This window comes from Dermacentor variabilis, chromosome 4 (assembly GCF_050947875.1).
Source record: "Dermacentor variabilis isolate Ectoservices chromosome 4, ASM5094787v1, whole genome shotgun sequence".
Classification (NCBI taxonomy): Eukaryota; Metazoa; Arthropoda; class Arachnida; order Ixodida; family Ixodidae; genus Dermacentor; species Dermacentor variabilis.
The window spans coordinates 38,638,991-38,657,724 of NC_134571.1; the positions used below are offsets into that span (position 1 = coordinate 38,638,991).

Genomic DNA, 18,734 nt, shown 5'->3' on the forward strand with positions numbered 1-18,734 from the left:
ACGAAAAATGTCACGAAGCCCTTGATGAATGCACAGCACGCAAAAAAGCAGGTATCCTAGGACATGTGACAACACCCTGTGCTTTACTTACCGTGACGTGAAGTACCTGCCTTTGTGCAGGCCAGATTGTGATACAAGCAAATTTATGGCACCAGCATCAGGTGAGCTTTCACGTGCCTGCTGCATAAGTACTTCTCCTGGTGGACGCTACAGGTGCTCCATGTAGGGGGGCTGTGCGCTTGTGCGTATCCTCTGAGAGTGGACGACCCTGCACATATCAGACCTTCTCATAATCCAGGTTCTTCAAGGCTTGCATGGCTGTCCAAAGTCATGTTTGTAAAGTATATGGTTACGTTATTTTGCCAGCACTGAACTCTATGGCCAAAGCTTATGGAGGATTAAAAAAAAAGTACTTTAAGAGAAGCTAGGGGCCATGCAGTGAGTGATGGAATAAACGAACAAGGCAGTAAAAATTGGACATAAAATGAGGTTGTATGAGATTCTAACAGATTGAAAGTTATGAATGTCATATAATGCATATAAAAAATAACTTGTGGCATACTAATAGAATAACAAAATGGAAAAAAAAATATTGCTGGCATAAGGGTGGGTTCAGCTGATGCAGGACAGGGCTAATTGGAGATCTACGGGAGAAGCCTTCATTCTGTAGTTTACCTAGCTACAGGTGACGATTACGAAGGTGATATCGGGCCATCTGCTGATTTTGTTGCTTATCATTTAGCTAGCGTCAGCATGAATGTTCAAACAAAATACACTCTAGCTAACACAGCTTTCCGCTGCCAAATGCAAGCAGCAAGTTTCCTGTTAGCATGTTGTGACCGGTACTCTCTCCTTTGCCTGTTTGCAGGGTGGTGATGTAGTGGTCCTCCAATGGCAATGATGACAATGCCCATGAAGAGCATCCCTTCCAAGGGTCTCGCCACCTCTCCTCTCGCCTGCGCCATGGAGAGTTCGAGCAGCCGAATGCAGCGCAACTTTGCCGAGAAGCAGCGGCGAGACAAGCTGAACAGCTACATCAATGAGCTGGCCAACATTGTGCCCATGGTCTCCATGGCTTCCAAACGGCTGGACAAGACCAGCATTCTCCGGCTCAGTGCAGCACACCTCCGCTTTTATCAGAGTGAGACCTATTCCTCATGCCAGTCGTACTCCTTCGAGATAAGCGGGTGGAATAGCCCCACTAGAGTTTGTTGCCGAGCGGCATTCCACAATCTGAGTAGGGAGAAGGGTGGAGGGGACCTGACCTTTGGCGTGATAAGTACATAATGGCCAAGCTCCACTTTTTAAATTTTTTTTAGCATGTTTCTGCTTGCTCTTCTAGAGCTCAGCCAGATACTACTGCTGTGAAGAATACACTGAGCAAGTAGCTACTGCATTCCATTCGCACAGCACTGAGTGCAGTTGGAAGTGGCTCCCCTCGTCTAAGCGGCGAGGCATAACAGGTCATCGGTGCAGCCACCTCGAAGGTTTATCTAAGGTGGCAGGAAGCTCTGTATGTTTTCTGAACAAATGTCACACTGAAAGTTACCTTTTTGTTCCTTCTTTCCTTTGATCTCTCACTCTCTTTGTGATCATAAGGTGTGCAATTCAAGGTCAAAATTAATATGGTCAATTTTTATAATTCGACCCAGTATATTATTCGACCTTGTTTCCTTTAGCTGCTTTCTTTAACTTAAACTTTTGCATAATTTGATGCAGTCATTTTCGGGTTAGTATAAAGAAAGTTGACTGCCTATTTGAAAGAACTGCCTTATCTGATTTTCTATTCCTTATTTTCTGTACAACGGCACAACTCCAAATCAATAAGCAAAACATTTGGTAGTGCAAGCGGAATTAGTAACATAGTACCTCTGCACCTTGCTGCTCTTTAAAACTCTTATTTTGTGAAATTGACACTGTGACATGTTGCATGTATGTTGCTGTGTGTGTTCAGTCATGCAGTAACTAATAAATGTCTGTGTTTTTGTGCCCTGAAACAAGCATCTTCTTTGCACAGGTCTGTGCAATATTATCGGCTGTAAAACACATCAGAAAATTAAAGCTACAAAAGGCAGTTGTATATACTGACTCCTTAAGCGTTGTAAAAGCATTAATATTCTTGCATAAACACAAAAACTCTGTAATCAATCATCTTTATTCGCTGTGATGTGCTACTTATTCATCTAACCAACATGTTATAGCATGTTGGGTGCCTTGATAGAGGCATGTAGGCAATGTGCTTGCAGATGAAATTGCCACATCCATAGCTACGAAATCTAGCAACACTTCCATAGCTGTTCCTGCCATGGACCTTAAGTCATTCTTGTGCAAAAAACTAACAAGGTATTGGCAACGAACCTTAGGCAGTGAGACGTCAAATAAGCTGCATTTAATTTGGGAAATTGGCCTCCAATAACGAAAATGCTGCAAACTGAGGTAATTTTATGCCAACTTAGAATAGGCCGTACGTATGACACACTCTTACCTGTTGGCTGGTGATCAGCTTCCTATCTGTAGCACTGTGGCGAAATGCTCACCACCCTCCACGTCTTTTTGGAGTTTTGAGAAGCAAGCACTGAAAGAAGCACTTTCGTTTAGCCTACCAACAACAAATCCCACTACATCCGACAATTCTTCTTGGCAAAGAACCATATTTTGACAATAAGGCTGTTTTTAACATTTTACACAATGCTGAGAATCGTAGCACATCCTCTCAGTGGAGGCTACTGCTACGATAATACTTTTGTAGAGCACGTCCTTCCAGGCCCTAGAGTTCAAGGGTCCTGCTAAGGCATTAGTGCTACTGACACCCATATCTTTTGTATATCATCTCCTCATTGCATATCTTTTATGACCACAGCACATCTCACACACCATGTGTCACCGTCATAGTTCTAATAAATAAATATTTTACACACTTTACACACTTTTAGGCCTGTATACAGCAGTGTTACATTTACCCTTCGATATCGACAGTTTGTGCACTGTTGACAGCTAATTACCGTTGCCATCGAGCTCTTTAGCCACACCTGGCCCTTGCACCAATAACATTCAATCACTCACTCGATCAACCAATCAATAAATGTCTGTGTTTACAGCTGCGCTTGCCTCTGAACGAGGAAGAGTTACCAAAACCAAGTGGAGACCCAAGTTTCTGAGCACTGATCACCTAAAAGATCTCCTTGAAGTAAGTATACTTCTTATATGCAACAACATTTTTTCTGCCGGTAAATAAGTCCCACCAGCTGTGTGAATTACTGATATACAGCAAGGCTTATGTCTAGTGCTGAGGGCTAGTATAAAGAAAAATAAAATGTGTGAGAGCTGTTTGTGAACTGCAGACCTGGCATCCTCGAAGTAAGTGCTCAACCATCTTAGGCCTCAGCCTGACGGGGGGTGAGGGCTACAGAGGCTTTGAGCATGTATGTCGAATTCCTCGTGTGCTTCATACCCAAAATGTGACACATTGTCATGGAGGCACTGTTATAGAATTCTTGTAAGCTGGTTGAAGTTTTTCATTCATTACTGGTGGAAATAGTGCACCAAAACGTGTTGTTGGGCTAGTTGGTGCATTGTGTTTAAGAAAGAACCAGCCAAAAAAAAAAAAAGACACACACAGGAAATATACAAAACAGGAAAGAGGCTGTGTCCTGTCTTGTATATTTCCTGTGCTAGTCTTTCTTTGGCTGGTTTTTTCTTAAATATAATGCACCAGTTGTGGATATGATTCAAGGCATCGAGAATAGCTTCTTTAACATAGTCTATAGATGAGACACCCAGACGCAGCATTCTTTCTATCATATAATAAGATTAGTACTATTTATCAGAATATTGTGAGAACATTTAAGCGTCGGCATCAAGCCCACAGTACGTAGAAATCACATTTCAAATGGCCTTGGAACAGTGTCGAAGAAGCCCCCATGTTTTCTGCTCGCTGGAATAGCAGCTCATATGACTAAACTGCCCTCATGCAGGTTGTCGATGGCTTTGTGCTAGTCACCTCAACAACGGGCAAGATTATATACATTTCTCCATCAGTGGAACGCTTTCTGGGCCATCAAAATGTAAGTTTATCATTACTGTTCTGTTGTGGGGAAGGAATTTTTGTCGTGACTGTTGTCTTGCTTTCCCCAAAACAACCTTTTGTGCCTTAACAGTGCTAAGGCACAAAAAATAACACAGGAAAATAACTAGGTCATTGCTATTTAACAAAATAGGCTACATGGTGCAACACCAACAACTTCTTGTTTAGGCCTGTGTTTTGTTGTTGTTACAGAAACAAATACAGTCGAGCTTCATTATAAAAAAATTCCATCTGACACGAAAGTACCTTCATTTCACCTATATTCGTCATATGCATATATCTTTTACATGCTAATATCCATAAGAACAATTTCATATTTTCTTCATTATATCCAATAATTTATTAAATGCCCTCATTATATTAGCATTTTATTGTATGTTGCACAATGATGGGTAGCATGGAGTGTAGCAATCGGAGCTGTGCAGGCTAGCAGCCGTGTGGGTTGACCACTGTGGTGGGCACTCACTCACTCCTACTTTTTGATAGCACTCGTGTACTTCAACAGTTCTGGAGGCAAGCTGATAGTGGAGCGCATTGAGAGCTTTTTTTTTTTTTTTGCAGAGGGGGCGGAGGGGTAGGGGCTTAGAAGGGTACGGGGTGGCGAGATAGATCTGCAAGCCTCCCATCACCATCTTTGACCACAAAACAGACTGCCTTTTTGCAACATAGTTTGCTTGTCTATGCATGTATTCTGAGAGCTTGTCACTTTAACCTTTTGAGGGTCAATTTCTTTCGCCATATGCGACCGCCCAGGGTCAATCTTTTTTATTGCAGATTTCAATTCTTCTGAGGGACCTATTTCTAAAAAATATTACCATAATTTTCCTAGAGTGACCGTAAATTGAGAACAAAATATTTTGTATTGGCATATATGTACTCTTTATTTATGACTAACAACAATAAAAATAAAGGAAATAAACTTATAGGAATCAAAAATTTGATGCATTGTTATACACATAGTTCAAGGCTTAGGAAATGCGCACATGAGAATATTTCACAACTCTCAAATGTTCGTACTCTTACACTAATATTTACATCCATGGCGTAATCGAACTGCATAGGTGAGCACACTCAAGAAAACTGTGTCGTTGTGTGCCCTTTTAAAAGCAAAACGTGTGACAAACTTCTGCTAATCTTCATCTTATTGCCAAACAGAAGCAATTAGTTTTAGCGCAGTTCTAAAAAAGAAGAAAAGAAAATGAAACGCATGCACAGCGGCATCCTTCCTATGTGCACCCCTGTGAGCCCTACACGAGCGATAAACAGGCGGTCACCCTTTGAGCAATTAGTCACGAGATAGCCATCAGTTCTGCAAGCACAAGAAGCCAAAACCACCCGTGGAACAAAACCCAAACCGCTGCCCGCCCGCGCGTGTGCCACCGCGTGAGCGGTAGTGTATACTCACCGGAGCAAACTAGCTCTAAAACAAACCATGCGACAAAAACTGATAGAGGGAGGTGCAAGAAAAAAAATTCCCTGTATTCCGACATAGCTGCAGCACATGCCAGAAAAGAAAAAGTTAGGAAATAGGCGCGCTTTTTAAACGTACAGGCGGCGCTGTAAATATACAGCAGCGACCATTTTGGGTTTGTTTGCGGCGCCGTATATTTACGTCGGCGACCCCCAAAGGGTTTTAAAAAAAAGTTTTTGTTCTCTTTCTGTTGTCTGGGTTTGCTGGATCCCATCGATTGTGTCTGCTTTTTTTGTAATGTGTAGGATCAGTTGAACACTGGAATTCTGTTTCAAGACCTTCTCATTTTAGTCCTGCATCTATAACACAAGCTGCAATTTTAGTGCACAGCTCTTAGGCGCCCATTCCTGTGTTGAGCGTAGGCATCCCTCGGCGTAACCACTCAAACACACTCGTGCCACTGCTCATGTGCCGTCATCATCATCTTCCACAGCTGGCTCCGATGCTGCTCATTGTGCCAGCGTTTCCATACTGCCCTTCTCTCTGCGAAGGCACCGATGGCACTGGCCCACTGCCACTCGGTGCGGTGATTTCGGTCTAAAAACTATTTGCCTCTATATATCACAAAATGAAAATGCGTATCAAGCTGCACTCAGATTCACATTAAGGAGTATCGTAACCATCGGACACTCTTTCGATCCTGGGATAAGCGTGAGCGCAAAGTTTTTAACTTGGTTGACTACGAATGCACGCACGCACACATGTGCTCGCACGCACGGCAAGGAGAATGTAGCTAGTGGAGAGGAAGGACAAGAATAAAGCGAATGGAGAGGGGAAGGATGGCAAGAGGCTGACTGACAAATAGTGTTTGCGACAAACTACATTTAACAATGAACATTGGCAGGCCTTATTAGCATGCCTCGCCACTCATACTTCCACACCTTCAATTGTTGAGGTCTGGGCTGCACTTCGTGGAGCAGAGAGAGAGAAAATGCAGGGAAAGTAAATATGAAGTTTAGAAATAGCATACCTGTGGAAGTGTATGAATGGCTGTCAATCCCGTACACAAAAGACCCCCCATGTAGTTTGGGCTTTTTACATGCGCAGTGCCACTGAGGTCATTTCTTGGGTTCACTAAGCTGCTTGCTTCTGCTGTTTCTAAATGAGTGTTTTTGCTCTTCTGCCGGAGAAATCAATTTATATTGTTCACAAGCTGGTTCGCCAAAGAAATTCTAATAGCAGCCATGTCTTTCATTACAGATTGAAATGATTGGTCACTCCATCTTCACATTCCTGCACTCCGCAGATGTGCAGACTGTGCATGACTGTTTTGAGTCACTGGTCAGAGGGCCCATGCAGCGCCGGGGCGACTGGGTCAGTTCGGAACGGTGCTCTTTCTTCTGCCGCATTCGTGAACGCAGCCAGCCTCGCTCTGAGGTGCTCACTTATCAGGCAAGTTTCCCCTTCCTCTGCAGTGTCTGCTTGGGGTACGTGGAGATTTATAAAGGCACCTAAAAGGCACATTATAAAGGCACCTAAAACCAAAGTTTCACTCATCCCCGAGGGCCTATAGTTCCGTAGAGCGCTACAATATGGTATGGTGCCAGGTAGCTTTTGCCATTCGCCACACATCATCATCGTTCCGTGACATGACACTTCCGCTGCTTGTGTCTTCTGATTTTCATGTTGACTTGTTAACACCTTTCGTCTTTGTTTTCTGGTGGAGTCTGTTGCGTTGTGTGTGCTGCATCACTCTAGTGTCGTGTATCAGGCTGCATGCTTTCGAACACAAACAAGCAGAAGCAATGGGCAAGCACAGATCCTAAACGCGTAGCATTCATTTTCAGTGGGCACCATCAAAAAGAGCTTATTAGTCATGGGGCTATCAAACACCATGTATGGCATCAAAGATGATCAGCTTTGAGAGCACACCGATGAGGTGAACTCGTCCAGCAGTGATGAGCACGCCAATGAGCTGAGCTCGTTCGACAGTGATGAGTGCAGAAGCGGCGATGAATAGTTAAATAAAATGTTCATAGTCTGTCACCAGTTGTACTATTCTTCACAGTAGTTGCAGTAGTACTACAGTGTGTTAATGCGTAGCTATAAGCCTGACTCGTGTATAACCCGCACATGAACAATATGCAAAAAAATGAAGTGTGGCTTACACACGAGTGTATACGGTATTGTGCAGATTCTGCAAGTGCGTCTGTGGCTAATGAGTGACACTGTTCCTTCAAAGCTGCCCCACGCCCCAGCTGAAGAAAACTCCCGCAGAAAGAACAAGCAAGATGTCGACAAGACGCTGGTCACTAAAATAATCCTGAAGAGACAGGGAGCCAAACTTGCACATGCACTTCAAGCAAATAGAATGCGAATGAAAGTGACGGGTTGAACAAGTGAATAACGAATATTTGCGCACGAGTGAGGAGGTGAACCTGCTGAAAAATGATTCACAAAATGATTGTGTGTGAGAAGCTTGAAGACGTTTTGGCAAGTATGATGATAAATATCAACAGCCACACAACCGAAAAGCTCAGCTTCAAGTGCAGCGGCCACAGTTCACAAGAAAACCACTGCTGCGTGCATTGCAGCTGGCAGATTTTAGAGGGCAGTTCTTAGGCCCGTTCCTGCGGCAAGCATCAGCGTCAGCGTAACCAAGCAAACGAGTACAGCAAAGGATGAAAGAACTAACACTGAGCGCAGCGGGGGGATGAAAGACGCGAGGAAGACAGTGAAGGAGGAGGGCATGGGGAAAGCATGAGAAGAAAAGCGTAGTGCAGTAACAATGGCTATGAGATGGCTCCAGAGTAGTGTGCATCGTCTGGGAGGTTCGTCTGCAGCGGCTGCTATGAATTGCTCCCATGTGTCACCCATGCACTGGCTCTCACGATCTCCAGATTAGCAAGGCAGTCGTGCCACACTTCACTCCATTTGCAATGTGCTCCGCGAGACAAATTGTCTGCGCCAGCCAATATATTGCGAAGTGAAAACACATATAGAGCTACATTCAAATTTCGCATTAGGGAGTATCGTAATTGTGGGCAAATTTTTTTCTTCCTTTTTCCAGCTCAAGCATTCTAAACTGGTTGCTTGTGAGCAGCACAAACTTGAACCTACTAACAGCATCATCAAGCTAATCCATTGCTTGCCTGCACTTCCTGTGTTGAGCATAAATTTGGCTCCTGAGTGTACTCGGGGAAAAAAAGGAGACACCTTACGCTATGCTGCTTGGACAGGGGTAATTGGAGATCGCAGGGAGAGGCCTTCATCCTGCAGCGGACATAAATATGATAATGATGATGATATGCTACATGTATTGTGAGTGCTGTGTTTCATTTAAGGTTATACTTTTCTGGAAAAGCATGGCGCATTGCTGGTTTATGTCTGTGACCTAAAAATTACCCTATTCAAATATACATACACGACCATCAAGAGTACAAACTGTTATTTTGCATGCTGCAAACTCTCATCGTAGATCATACATTTAATCATAAATCATCAAACAAGGTGAGAAATAGTCCTTTTCGTGCCCTTTCAGAAAAACAATTTCATTGCTGTTGGCAAAAAAGAAAGTTTATTTATATTGCAAATGTGTGCAGCTCAACACAAATTACCATACACTTCATTTATAATAGCATTCATACAGGCGAAGAAGTAAAGCCAGGGAGTTTAGCTGTGCGAATATCGATATTTATTAAATTGTATTTTACGTTCCTTCAGACCAAGTGATTTTCACTACACATTTCGTGGCATAAGAATTCGCCCTGCACAAATTACATTCGCTTACAGTACCTATACTTTTTTTTAAGGAGTTCCATGCAGCACTGTGGAAGCTACGTGCTTCTTCAACCAATCAGGAGTGCAAACACTTGTTAAAAGTACCCTTCAACACCCTGTTGTGTGCGTGCAGCGAGTGCTGCAGTGCAGGCGGCGGCAGCATCTACTAAGGCTGCCACTGCGCAGTGAGATCAGCTGTTGTGATAACAGCGTTAGAAAATTTTTTCCATATTTCCTCTGATACGAAAAAGGCATGCATCAAGATGTTTCGAGATATATAGAGGAGAATGATGGTTCCGAAGAAGTAATCAGCCGGCCTGTCGCATGGAATGGTGGCGCCATCTTTTGATCCCTCTTGTAACATCCACTTGTATACGGTGCACTCAGTGACATTGTTAAGTGTGGCTGTGTTCTTAATTCGAATTATTGCACGTTTACGACACTCTTTCTGCACGGTTCCAAGCATGTTCAACACCAAATTATTTGTTCATTTCGTGCAAAAGAGCAGCTTGTAACAATACCACACAGGCAAGTCTGTGGACGCCACATTTGTGAAGGACGAAGCACTGCCCAAGAGGGAATCCTTCGTGGTATTGTGACTGTGCTGACTAACACATACGAATTTAGCCACTGTCAAATCAAATAGTTGTTTGTACTTTTCAAATGCAAATTAAATGTCTGTATGGTAGTGTTGCACTATCTTTTTTTTCTGCACGGTTTTATTCGAACAAGTGGACGACTCCATTTTCAGTATCATAGAGCATCAATAAGTATTTAATTAAAGAACAAAACAATATCAGGCAGTAAACTGCCCTGAGATATGCAGAGAACCTTGCAAGTAAGCACCTGCCGACAAGACCACTTGCCAAGGCTGTGTGGTGCGGTCATCCAATGGGTTCCGAACTGCTACACCACATCTTACTGTGCAAGAATCTGCGCTCGCAGGTCACGTAGCCTTGGCTCTGCTGCATGGAACTACTGAAACAGAATATGCATTCTAATTTGTAAAACATATTTCTACTCTAGCTCTCCCTTTAGAAGAACTGATGAAGGGCTATTCCATCCTTGCAGAATATGTGCTCCTCTTCGTAGACTAAATTTTAATGTGTTTACAGAACAAAACAGCCTTATAGCTCTGTATTTTTGCCTCTCAAAGTGGGAAACAAACAGCTGACAGACAAAAGCATGTACGTTACCTTCGCAAGTGACAGAACTCCGCTGCATCCAGAAATCTGAAACTGTGGATGGTGTCACTGTGAAGACTGCGTTTCCAGCTTAAGTAGTAATAAATGTGCTGCATTTCCACTGTAATATGGCCACAGCAGCACACGCCACATGCCGCTTGTGACCACAGAGCCACGTTTGTCGTCGTGAAGCGGAAAAGCGCTGAACTAAACTTCACGCCCGGAAGATAGCACACCTATGCATCTAGCCACTGTAACCCTGTTAACTAAATGTTGTGGGGTTCTCACCCGTGCTTTTGGGACAAAGGAACGACAACACAGTAGTGCAAACAATCACAAGGGCATTTATTGCACCTTTCATAGACTAATGCCTTCTAACCGAGTTGCTATCCACAAAACATGCCAATAGGCGTGTGACAAATCGCGGAAGTCCGACTCACCGCGACCGGATAACAAGCGAATATGTTCGCCCCATGCTGGACACCAATGCCTGGTCATTCGCGCGTATGGTCATGCGAACGGTGGCGCATTCAAATGATTGTGTTCATCCATTCTGGGGTAGGCTTCGCGAGACGGTCTCGCAGAAGCATGGATTGGCGCACGCGCAGGACGTCCGCGCCACTTGCTGACCCCGAGCCAAAGAGGGAGAGCCTTCTCCTTTTTGCGCCCAAGTAACCCCGCTGTTAGGTGGCATTAGCAGAGCCACACTCACGCCATCTCTCGCAATGAGCTTCAACTAGACCGACTGCCACTGGCACCAAGCCACGCGGCGAAGCCGGATTACGGGAGACGGGAGCTATGCGGGAAAACAACATATCAGGGGACGCACGAGTTGCGCATCCCCACAGTGTAGTGTTACATCGTGGGAGATGGGGTGGTGCTAATGTTCTCTGACGACTTGCAGGTGATCCAAGTGGTGGGCCACCTGACTGGGCCGGCCTCAGACAATGCTGATGGTCAGGGCTCTAATTGCCTTTTCAAGACCTTCGTCCGGCTGGTCAACACCAATCCATACAAAGAGCTTTCCCTACGGGAGGCCTGCCAGGACGAGTACGTCACACGACACAAACTCGATGGCACCATCATTTTTGCGGACCACAGGTGAGAGAGCGTCAAAAAAGCGCATTTGAAAACGGGAGCAAAAGTTGAAAAGGTAGAACACTAGCACTGAAGGTATGACACTAGCACTGCATAACAAAGGCCTCCTTGAAATTAAAGACATCTTTTCAATGTGCTTTTGAACTCTGCAACATGAAAATAGCATTAACGGAAGATGTGCCACTTCTTTCATTGCACATCCTTACATTGGTTTATTAGCCATTAAATGCGCAGTGTGAGGAACATTCCTGAAAGTAATCAGTTGATAGTGCTTGAAAGCAAGTAGCCCATGCTTGCATCTATTGTTCACGATGCTGGACACTAAATGTGTGCTTGTTTTGCAGGCTGTCTACTCTGACGGGTCACCTTCCCCACGAGGTGTTGGGAGTGTCAGCCCACAAGTACCTGCACCCAAGTGACATGGCCATCGCCATGTTTGCACAGAAACAAATGTTCGCCAGTAACTCAGGGAAAGGAGTTGTTGTCTATCGTTTGAGGACTCGCGATGATTCGTTTATTTTCCTCCGCTCTTCGGGCTATCTGCAATATGACCAAGGCACCATGCAGGTGAGCTGACTGTGGTTGACAGTTCTAACTGTTGCTCCATACCCAATCTTCCTTTGTTGTTTTGTTTTTATTTTTTATTGCACAAGGCATGGTTCCTTGCATCTTGTTAACCAAGAAAGTCTGGAATGGAGTGTCGATCATCTGTCTTATCTGTGTTGTGTCAATATTGAATTCTATGTTGTTGTTTTTTTTCTGTTATGTGCCGTAAAGGTCAGGGCTTTTATTCTCAAAAACCTCATAAGCTACTCGTAACAGCGACTGCCATAGTAGGTACTCCATGCACAATCTTTTTTTCTTTTATATTATTTTTTAAATTTTCTTTTATCACACAAGATGCAAGGCATGTTTGCCTCGCACCTTGTTGTTCACCAAGAAAGTTTGCAATGGAGTGCGAACTAATCTGTCTTGTCTGTCTTGTATCAATATTGAATTCCATGTTTTTTTCTTTGTGCATCATAAAGATAAAGACTCTTATTCACAGAAACCTCATAAGCTACTCATAAACAGCAGCTGCCAGCCAGTTGTCATGGTTGACATGCTATTAGCAGAGCTGACCGACCAATGGAAAAATGCAGTTGCAAGCAAGAAGCTTCACGAATTTGGTCCGAAGGATGCTCTGCAATATAGTATACCTTAATCTGCACAGTCTGTCTCTTGTGTTAGTGCAGTCTTTGTTGGGAACATATAGCAAACTAGAAAAACCTTTTTAGCTCAGTATCTTCAGAATTTCTGCTGCTGATCATGGGACTACAGGTTTTATTCCCAACAGTGGCTGCTGCATTTCGATCAGGACAAATTGAAAAACAATGTACTTAAATTTAGGTGCATTTTAAGGAACCACAGGTGTTTAGAGTTAATTGAGCCTTCAGCTACAGCATCCATCATGGCCCATAGTGCTGCATTGTGATTTTAAACTCCATCAATTACTATAATATGCTTTCCTTTCAATAATAGATTTGTGTACACACTATTTAGTAATTACTATTTAAAGTTACTCTGAAGCTGCCTCCTCTCAAACTATCTGAACATGGAGCAAAGCAGTGAAGTTTAACTTCATAAAAAGTATGTTGTTGTAGCAGCGAAATTTTACCAAGGAAGTTTCCAGGTCTCTGTTGAAAATACCTCCACAATATCATTGATACTCAAACATGCAGCACCTCCACATAAGAGCAACTACCATAGCCAGATGCTATTCGGAGGGGCAATCAAATGCAGTGGCAAGCATTTTTCTACCAGTGGCAATTATTAATATACATGGTACTTTGCTAGCTTCTATATAGCTTGTTTGCTAAACTGTGAAGTTCATCCTATTTATCAGCACAAGTGGTAGACCCCATGCCCACATGCTTCGCTGATTCCTGTGTTGTTTTCTACTGCAAGTATTTTGTGTTTTGACGCGTTAGCATTAGGAGTGTCAAAGTGGGGGGAAAAAAATGTTCGTGAAGTGTGGTTAGCCAGCCATATGGTAGAGGTGTGTGTGTGTGTGTGTGTGCCGTATTTACTTGAATCTAGGCCAACCCCGATTCTAAGCTGACCACCACGAGAAAAAACCTACCTCGAATGTAGGCAGAACAAAAAAGTGAGGACAGCATTTGCAAAAGGAAAACAGCATTTATTCAATATGAACATGCCAAATTTACTCTGCGTCATCATTGCTGCTAGCCTCATCGCTATCTTATCACTGTCATCTCTTCGTTGCCGCATATGCAAAAAGCGTCTCCTGTGTCACCCTACAACTATGGACGTCTTTTTAATTGATGCTGAAGTCCCGCCTGGTTTAAATGTTTGACGATGCCTCTGCAGTTAGCACAACTTTTCATTTGAAAGCAGCACTAAAGTAGCATCGCCTGTTTGATGCCATTACGATAGCACACCGTACACCGATACCATGCCACTAAGACACGGGTCAAAATGGTGACATTGCTCGTGTACTTCAGTTGGCTTGTGGTGTGGCTAATAGTGGCTGCAATACTGACTTTTCTAGGTGGCGCCAGCTATGCACCATATTTGTCATTTTCATTTAAAAACTGGCGTTTTTCTTTTTTTTTTTAATTTCGAATCTAAGCTGACCATAGAGTTTGGTATATGTTATATGAAAAAACTATAAAGTGAAACCTCGTTAAACCGTAGCTGGCCGGAGCTCGAAAAAAGTATGTACTTAAACGGTCGTACTGTTTAACCGAATTAGCATGAGATCACCCACTTACCTGTCGAAAACGGAACTCGGAGAGAGTGCGATAAAAGGGGAAAAAACATGCAGTATTTATTCACTTAGCGCAACAAAAGTGTTATTTTCGTTTGATGCCGCGGCACTTAGCACAACGACAGCGGCCTCAAACTTGCTGAAGCTGCGTGTCAGCTTTTCAGCCAGCCCCCTCTTCTTGGCAAACACTCGCATGGCAGATTCCTCGTTGGCGTTACGCATTCTCCGTGCAAGCGCACAGTAGTGCTGCAGAAGTCCCGAGGCGCCTTTTTCATTGCCGGGTGCTGGAGTTCGGAATACTTTTCGTTTGAAATAGTTACGCGTTATCGCGCCCTGTTCTCATCGCGACGATTGCACTTGTGAGGCTGGCGTAACGAGCAGCTTCTGCCACTGTCGGGCATGAATCGCCCGTGCTGTCGCTTTCCGTGTCGTCCTCATCACTGTCACTAGTCGACACTTCGGCAACAACAGAGGCAAGGATGGCGAAAAGTCAAACCTTGTAGCCGACATCCCTTCGCCATTGCAGCAGCGCTACCGAGCAACGCCTTCGCATTCCAAATGCCACACACTGTAGTTAACAGCAGATCCCTGTCACGTGCCAGCGCCGACTTCTTCGTGTCACGTTCGATAGCACGGACGATGTCTAATTTTTCTTCTATGCTGAGCACCTGGAGTCTTTTTTTTATCCGAGCTTCGGCATGACGCGAGTCCTCGCTTGCACGACGCCACAACTGGCACGGCGTCGACATGATGTTGATGTTGATGTGGCTTCGTGCGCAAACGCACGGGACGCTTGGAAGCCGTGCGTTTGGAGGCCGGGCATCCGAACTCTGAGGCTTGTTGTTCTGCCGGGCCGCCCGATGGAGACGATGCACCGCCATGTTTGCGCGATGAAAAATTGAAACGCTACGTTTTAACCGATGCGTACGCAATAAGCTGGTACAGTTTATGTGGATACAAAACACATGTTCAATGGCCGGTGAGTCGGGGATTTGACTTTACTACTTTTAAAACGAAACTACTTTTTAAGCGGGTACGGTATAACGAGGTTTTACTGTATATGAAAAAGAATGTGTGTGTGTGTGTGTGTGTGTGTGTGTGTGTGTGTGTGTGTGTGTGTGTGTGTGTGTGTGTGTGTGTGTGTGTGTGTGTGTGTGTGTGTGTGTGTAGAGTGCATCTGATGGTTGTCTGCTTCGTACCATTGTCAGTTGCGCTTCGCTCCTCAGAGGCAGGATGTGTGTCGAGTGAGCTCCTGAACAGTGCTTTGCAATGTGGTGAACACGGTTTGAACCATGGATTCGGGACCTCGAAGAGGTGCGACATAGTGCTAACGCATGTCTCTCACATTTAGTGCTATATCACTTAACCTTTTTTTACCAGGTGAATCTTGTATAAAATGGTGATTTCATGGTATACCGGGGCCAAGAACTTCAAGGCAGGGCTTTTTAACATTGCAGTGAAGTCGATTCGATGCAGTTACCATGTTTTGTCACTCTGAAATTGCATTGTACAGCTTTGTATCCAGTGGCATTCATTAGTTCAAACTACATTACACAGACTATAATTCTCCATCCGCTTAGATATTCCACTGCGTTACACCCTTTCGGTATTTTTACCTACAATAAAAGACATTTGTGTTTCGTGCAGATGGACCACTTTGTCTGCATCAACACCCTGATGACGGAAGAGGAAGGACAGCGAGAGCTGCAGACCTTCTTTGAGCGCTTCTCACCACACATCACAGCCATGTCTGTGCAAGAGCTGGGCGAGTTTTTCGCCTCGTACGCGGCTCGTCGCACAGCCAAGCTGGCTGGCTTCACCGAAGGCAGTGCCACCCAAAATCCCCTGTCCCTGTCTCGGCTGGTGGAGCCCAACTTATACCTGGGCTCGGACTGTCTCGTCAAGATCAAGCGGGAGCCGCATGATCTGCAGAGTGATGCCCTCATCCATGGTCCGGAGGCAGCGCACAGTGCTTGGCATCTGAGCCAAGGTGAGCGGCCGCAGTGTGCCCGGAAAATGTCTCCCGTATATTAACAATGCCTGCCTAGTCATTCCGTACCTGTTGTTGCTAGAGCATGGATGAATTTCCCTGACCACTGCTAGCACTCCATGCCCGCTCCTCAGCTTAGACATGACGTGTGATGAAGCGTAATTGGTGGGACACTAACCATGTGCCAGAAACTGTAGATCAACTACTGGGAATGTGTTATGCTCGAGTGACATCCGGTTTTTAACATCATTGGACTGGCACTTAAAAAATACAGGAGGCTATGGCTCAGCAAATGCCTCCTTTACAATATGCCTGTCACGTGAAATGAAAATTTTGTTTCAAGCACTCGCTCACATTTTCTTCACTGTCGCCCACGAGCGCTCGTTGAGAGAGAGAGAGAGATAAGACGTCTTTAATAAAAAGTCTCTGCTGAGTTCGAAAGGGGAAAGGTGAGGCCGGGAGGCTAGTCCCGTAAAGCCCCCCTTTCCTTCAGATGCAGGCTAGGCCTTGAATCGTAGCGGCATGCTCCACCAGCCGGTCAGCCCAGAGCTGGCCTTGTGGGCATTCGCTGAGCAATATAGCGCTCATTGAGATGAACACTTGTAAACCAAACTAAATCGTGCTATTCCCTCTGAGATTATTGTCGTATCTACAAATGGTTGTGGTATTGACGAGCGCTATGTGCCAACAATAAGTAACAGCAAAAAAATGCATGTAAATATAATAAACTTTCGTTAGTTCAACTCCGGTTAATTCAGTTTTCAATAATTCGAACTTGGCAAGTCATCACGCATGTGCCTGACCCCACGAGCGACTCCTCAAGTGGCAGTCTGTCTCAGCAGAGCTTAAAGGAGAGTGAAGTGAGGAGAGGGAACACGCATTATTCAGGGTGTAAGGCCAAATGGTTTTTGTTCTCGTTTTAGTTTCGTTCTTGTTCTGCTTCAGAACAAAAAAAAAATATAAAAAATGATCCGTAATGATTTGTAACTGTTTTGGTTCGCATGCAAAAATTTTCGAAGCAATGTAACGATAAAAACATAGTATTTATCTCAATAACTGAATTATGAATTCTAAGATACCATATTTACTCAATTCTAATGCACCCTTGATTGTAACGCGCACCCATTTTCCGTGACCAAAAAGAGGGGGGGGGGGATAAAAAAAAACCCTTGATTGTAACACGCCACTTGCCGTGACTTAAAAAAAAGTCCTTCACAGTACCGCATACCTCATTCTTTCATACAGAAGTACAGAATTCTCTCATTTGGAAAGACAAAGATTTACTCCCAATACACTAAATTTCCGATAAATAGAAAAAGTCATAGTTTCGCCTGAAAGGTGAAGCATCGATTGAAATAGCAAATTAGTAGACAGCTGTATGAAAAGTAAGGATAGTATTATCGGCCATATAAACTTTTAAACATTCGCTTCTAAATAAATTAACAAGCATGGCGTGGCGCGGGCACAAGCAAACATGAACATGTCTCACTCTGTGACCGCAGAAACTCTTTTATCAAAACGCTGTAGAGAGGAAGTGCTGTAGTAGGAGCGAGTGAATGGATCATTGTGCAGCCTTCCTCTTCAGCACGAAGTGAGCGACGAGAACGCAGTGCGGTGCGCCTAGATGCGCAGACTCTGTCTCCATCGCAGATCGATTTCAAGATAGGGGCGGTGCGGCTGCGCCATACGCAGCAGCTACCGGAGTGGAACGGCTCTTCTGTTTGTGCCAGTCCTGCACGCAAATTTTGGGCATTCTAAACGCACATGATGCGGCCCGATTTCCGTGCTTCACAGCACGCATGATCACTTTCCTTTTAATTGCGGCATTGCGTGTCTTCGCAGTCAGCGTTTACCTGCTGACAGAGCAAATGCAGAAAACAGGAAGACAGACAGACGGTGTTCTAACCTAAGCACACATACTAAAGCACATGGAGGAAGCTACAGCAGCTAGGCTTGAAGCATGTACGAGGCGGCCATTTTGAAATGCAATGGCGATATGGTAATGCAGATTCTGGTCATGCTCGATTCTAATGCGCACATAATTTTTGGACCCGTTCTATAGGAAAAAAAAGTGCTAGTTAGATTTGAGTAGATACGGTAATGCTCAGTGCCTTGAATCAAGGCACTGAGCATGATCTCAGAAGTAGCGCATCATCGAGTGTACTCACCAAAATGCGAGACTGCTGTTCCAATAAAACAAACTTGAATGAACCTAAACGAATGATAAAATTTCAGTAACAAAGCGTTGTACCCATAGAAAACGAAACGATAAGCTCTTCTGTGCACAAGCCCTCGGTTTTTTCTATTGATGCCGATCTGCTTGTGCATTGGGCAGCAGACTTAGATTAGGGGAGCGCTTGACCAGCTATCGCTCACACTATCCCTGCCTGAGATACGTGCTTAGTGAAATTGGGCAC

General features: G+C 44.3%; 1 protein-coding gene across 3 annotated transcripts in view; it reads left to right on the forward strand.

The window, feature by feature from the left end:
• The window catches only part of LOC142578958 (protein cycle-like), a 44,961-nt gene that overhangs the window by 17,282 nt on the left and 8,945 nt on the right, over positions 1-18,734 (forward strand). For all 3 annotated transcript variants that reach the window (XM_075688698.1, XM_075688699.1, XM_075688700.1), the window contains exons 3-9: positions 869-1,141; positions 3,099-3,187; positions 3,975-4,064; positions 6,756-6,947; positions 11,364-11,560; positions 11,902-12,124; positions 15,975-16,317. In XM_075688698.1, coding sequence (XP_075544813.1) covers positions 892-1,141; positions 3,099-3,187; positions 3,975-4,064; positions 6,756-6,947; positions 11,364-11,560; positions 11,902-12,124; positions 15,975-16,317 — 1,384 coding nt within the window. In that variant the 5' untranslated portion in view covers positions 869-891. The remainder of the gene's footprint in view (positions 1-868; positions 1,142-3,098; positions 3,188-3,974; positions 4,065-6,755; positions 6,948-11,363; positions 11,561-11,901; positions 12,125-15,974; positions 16,318-18,734) is intronic.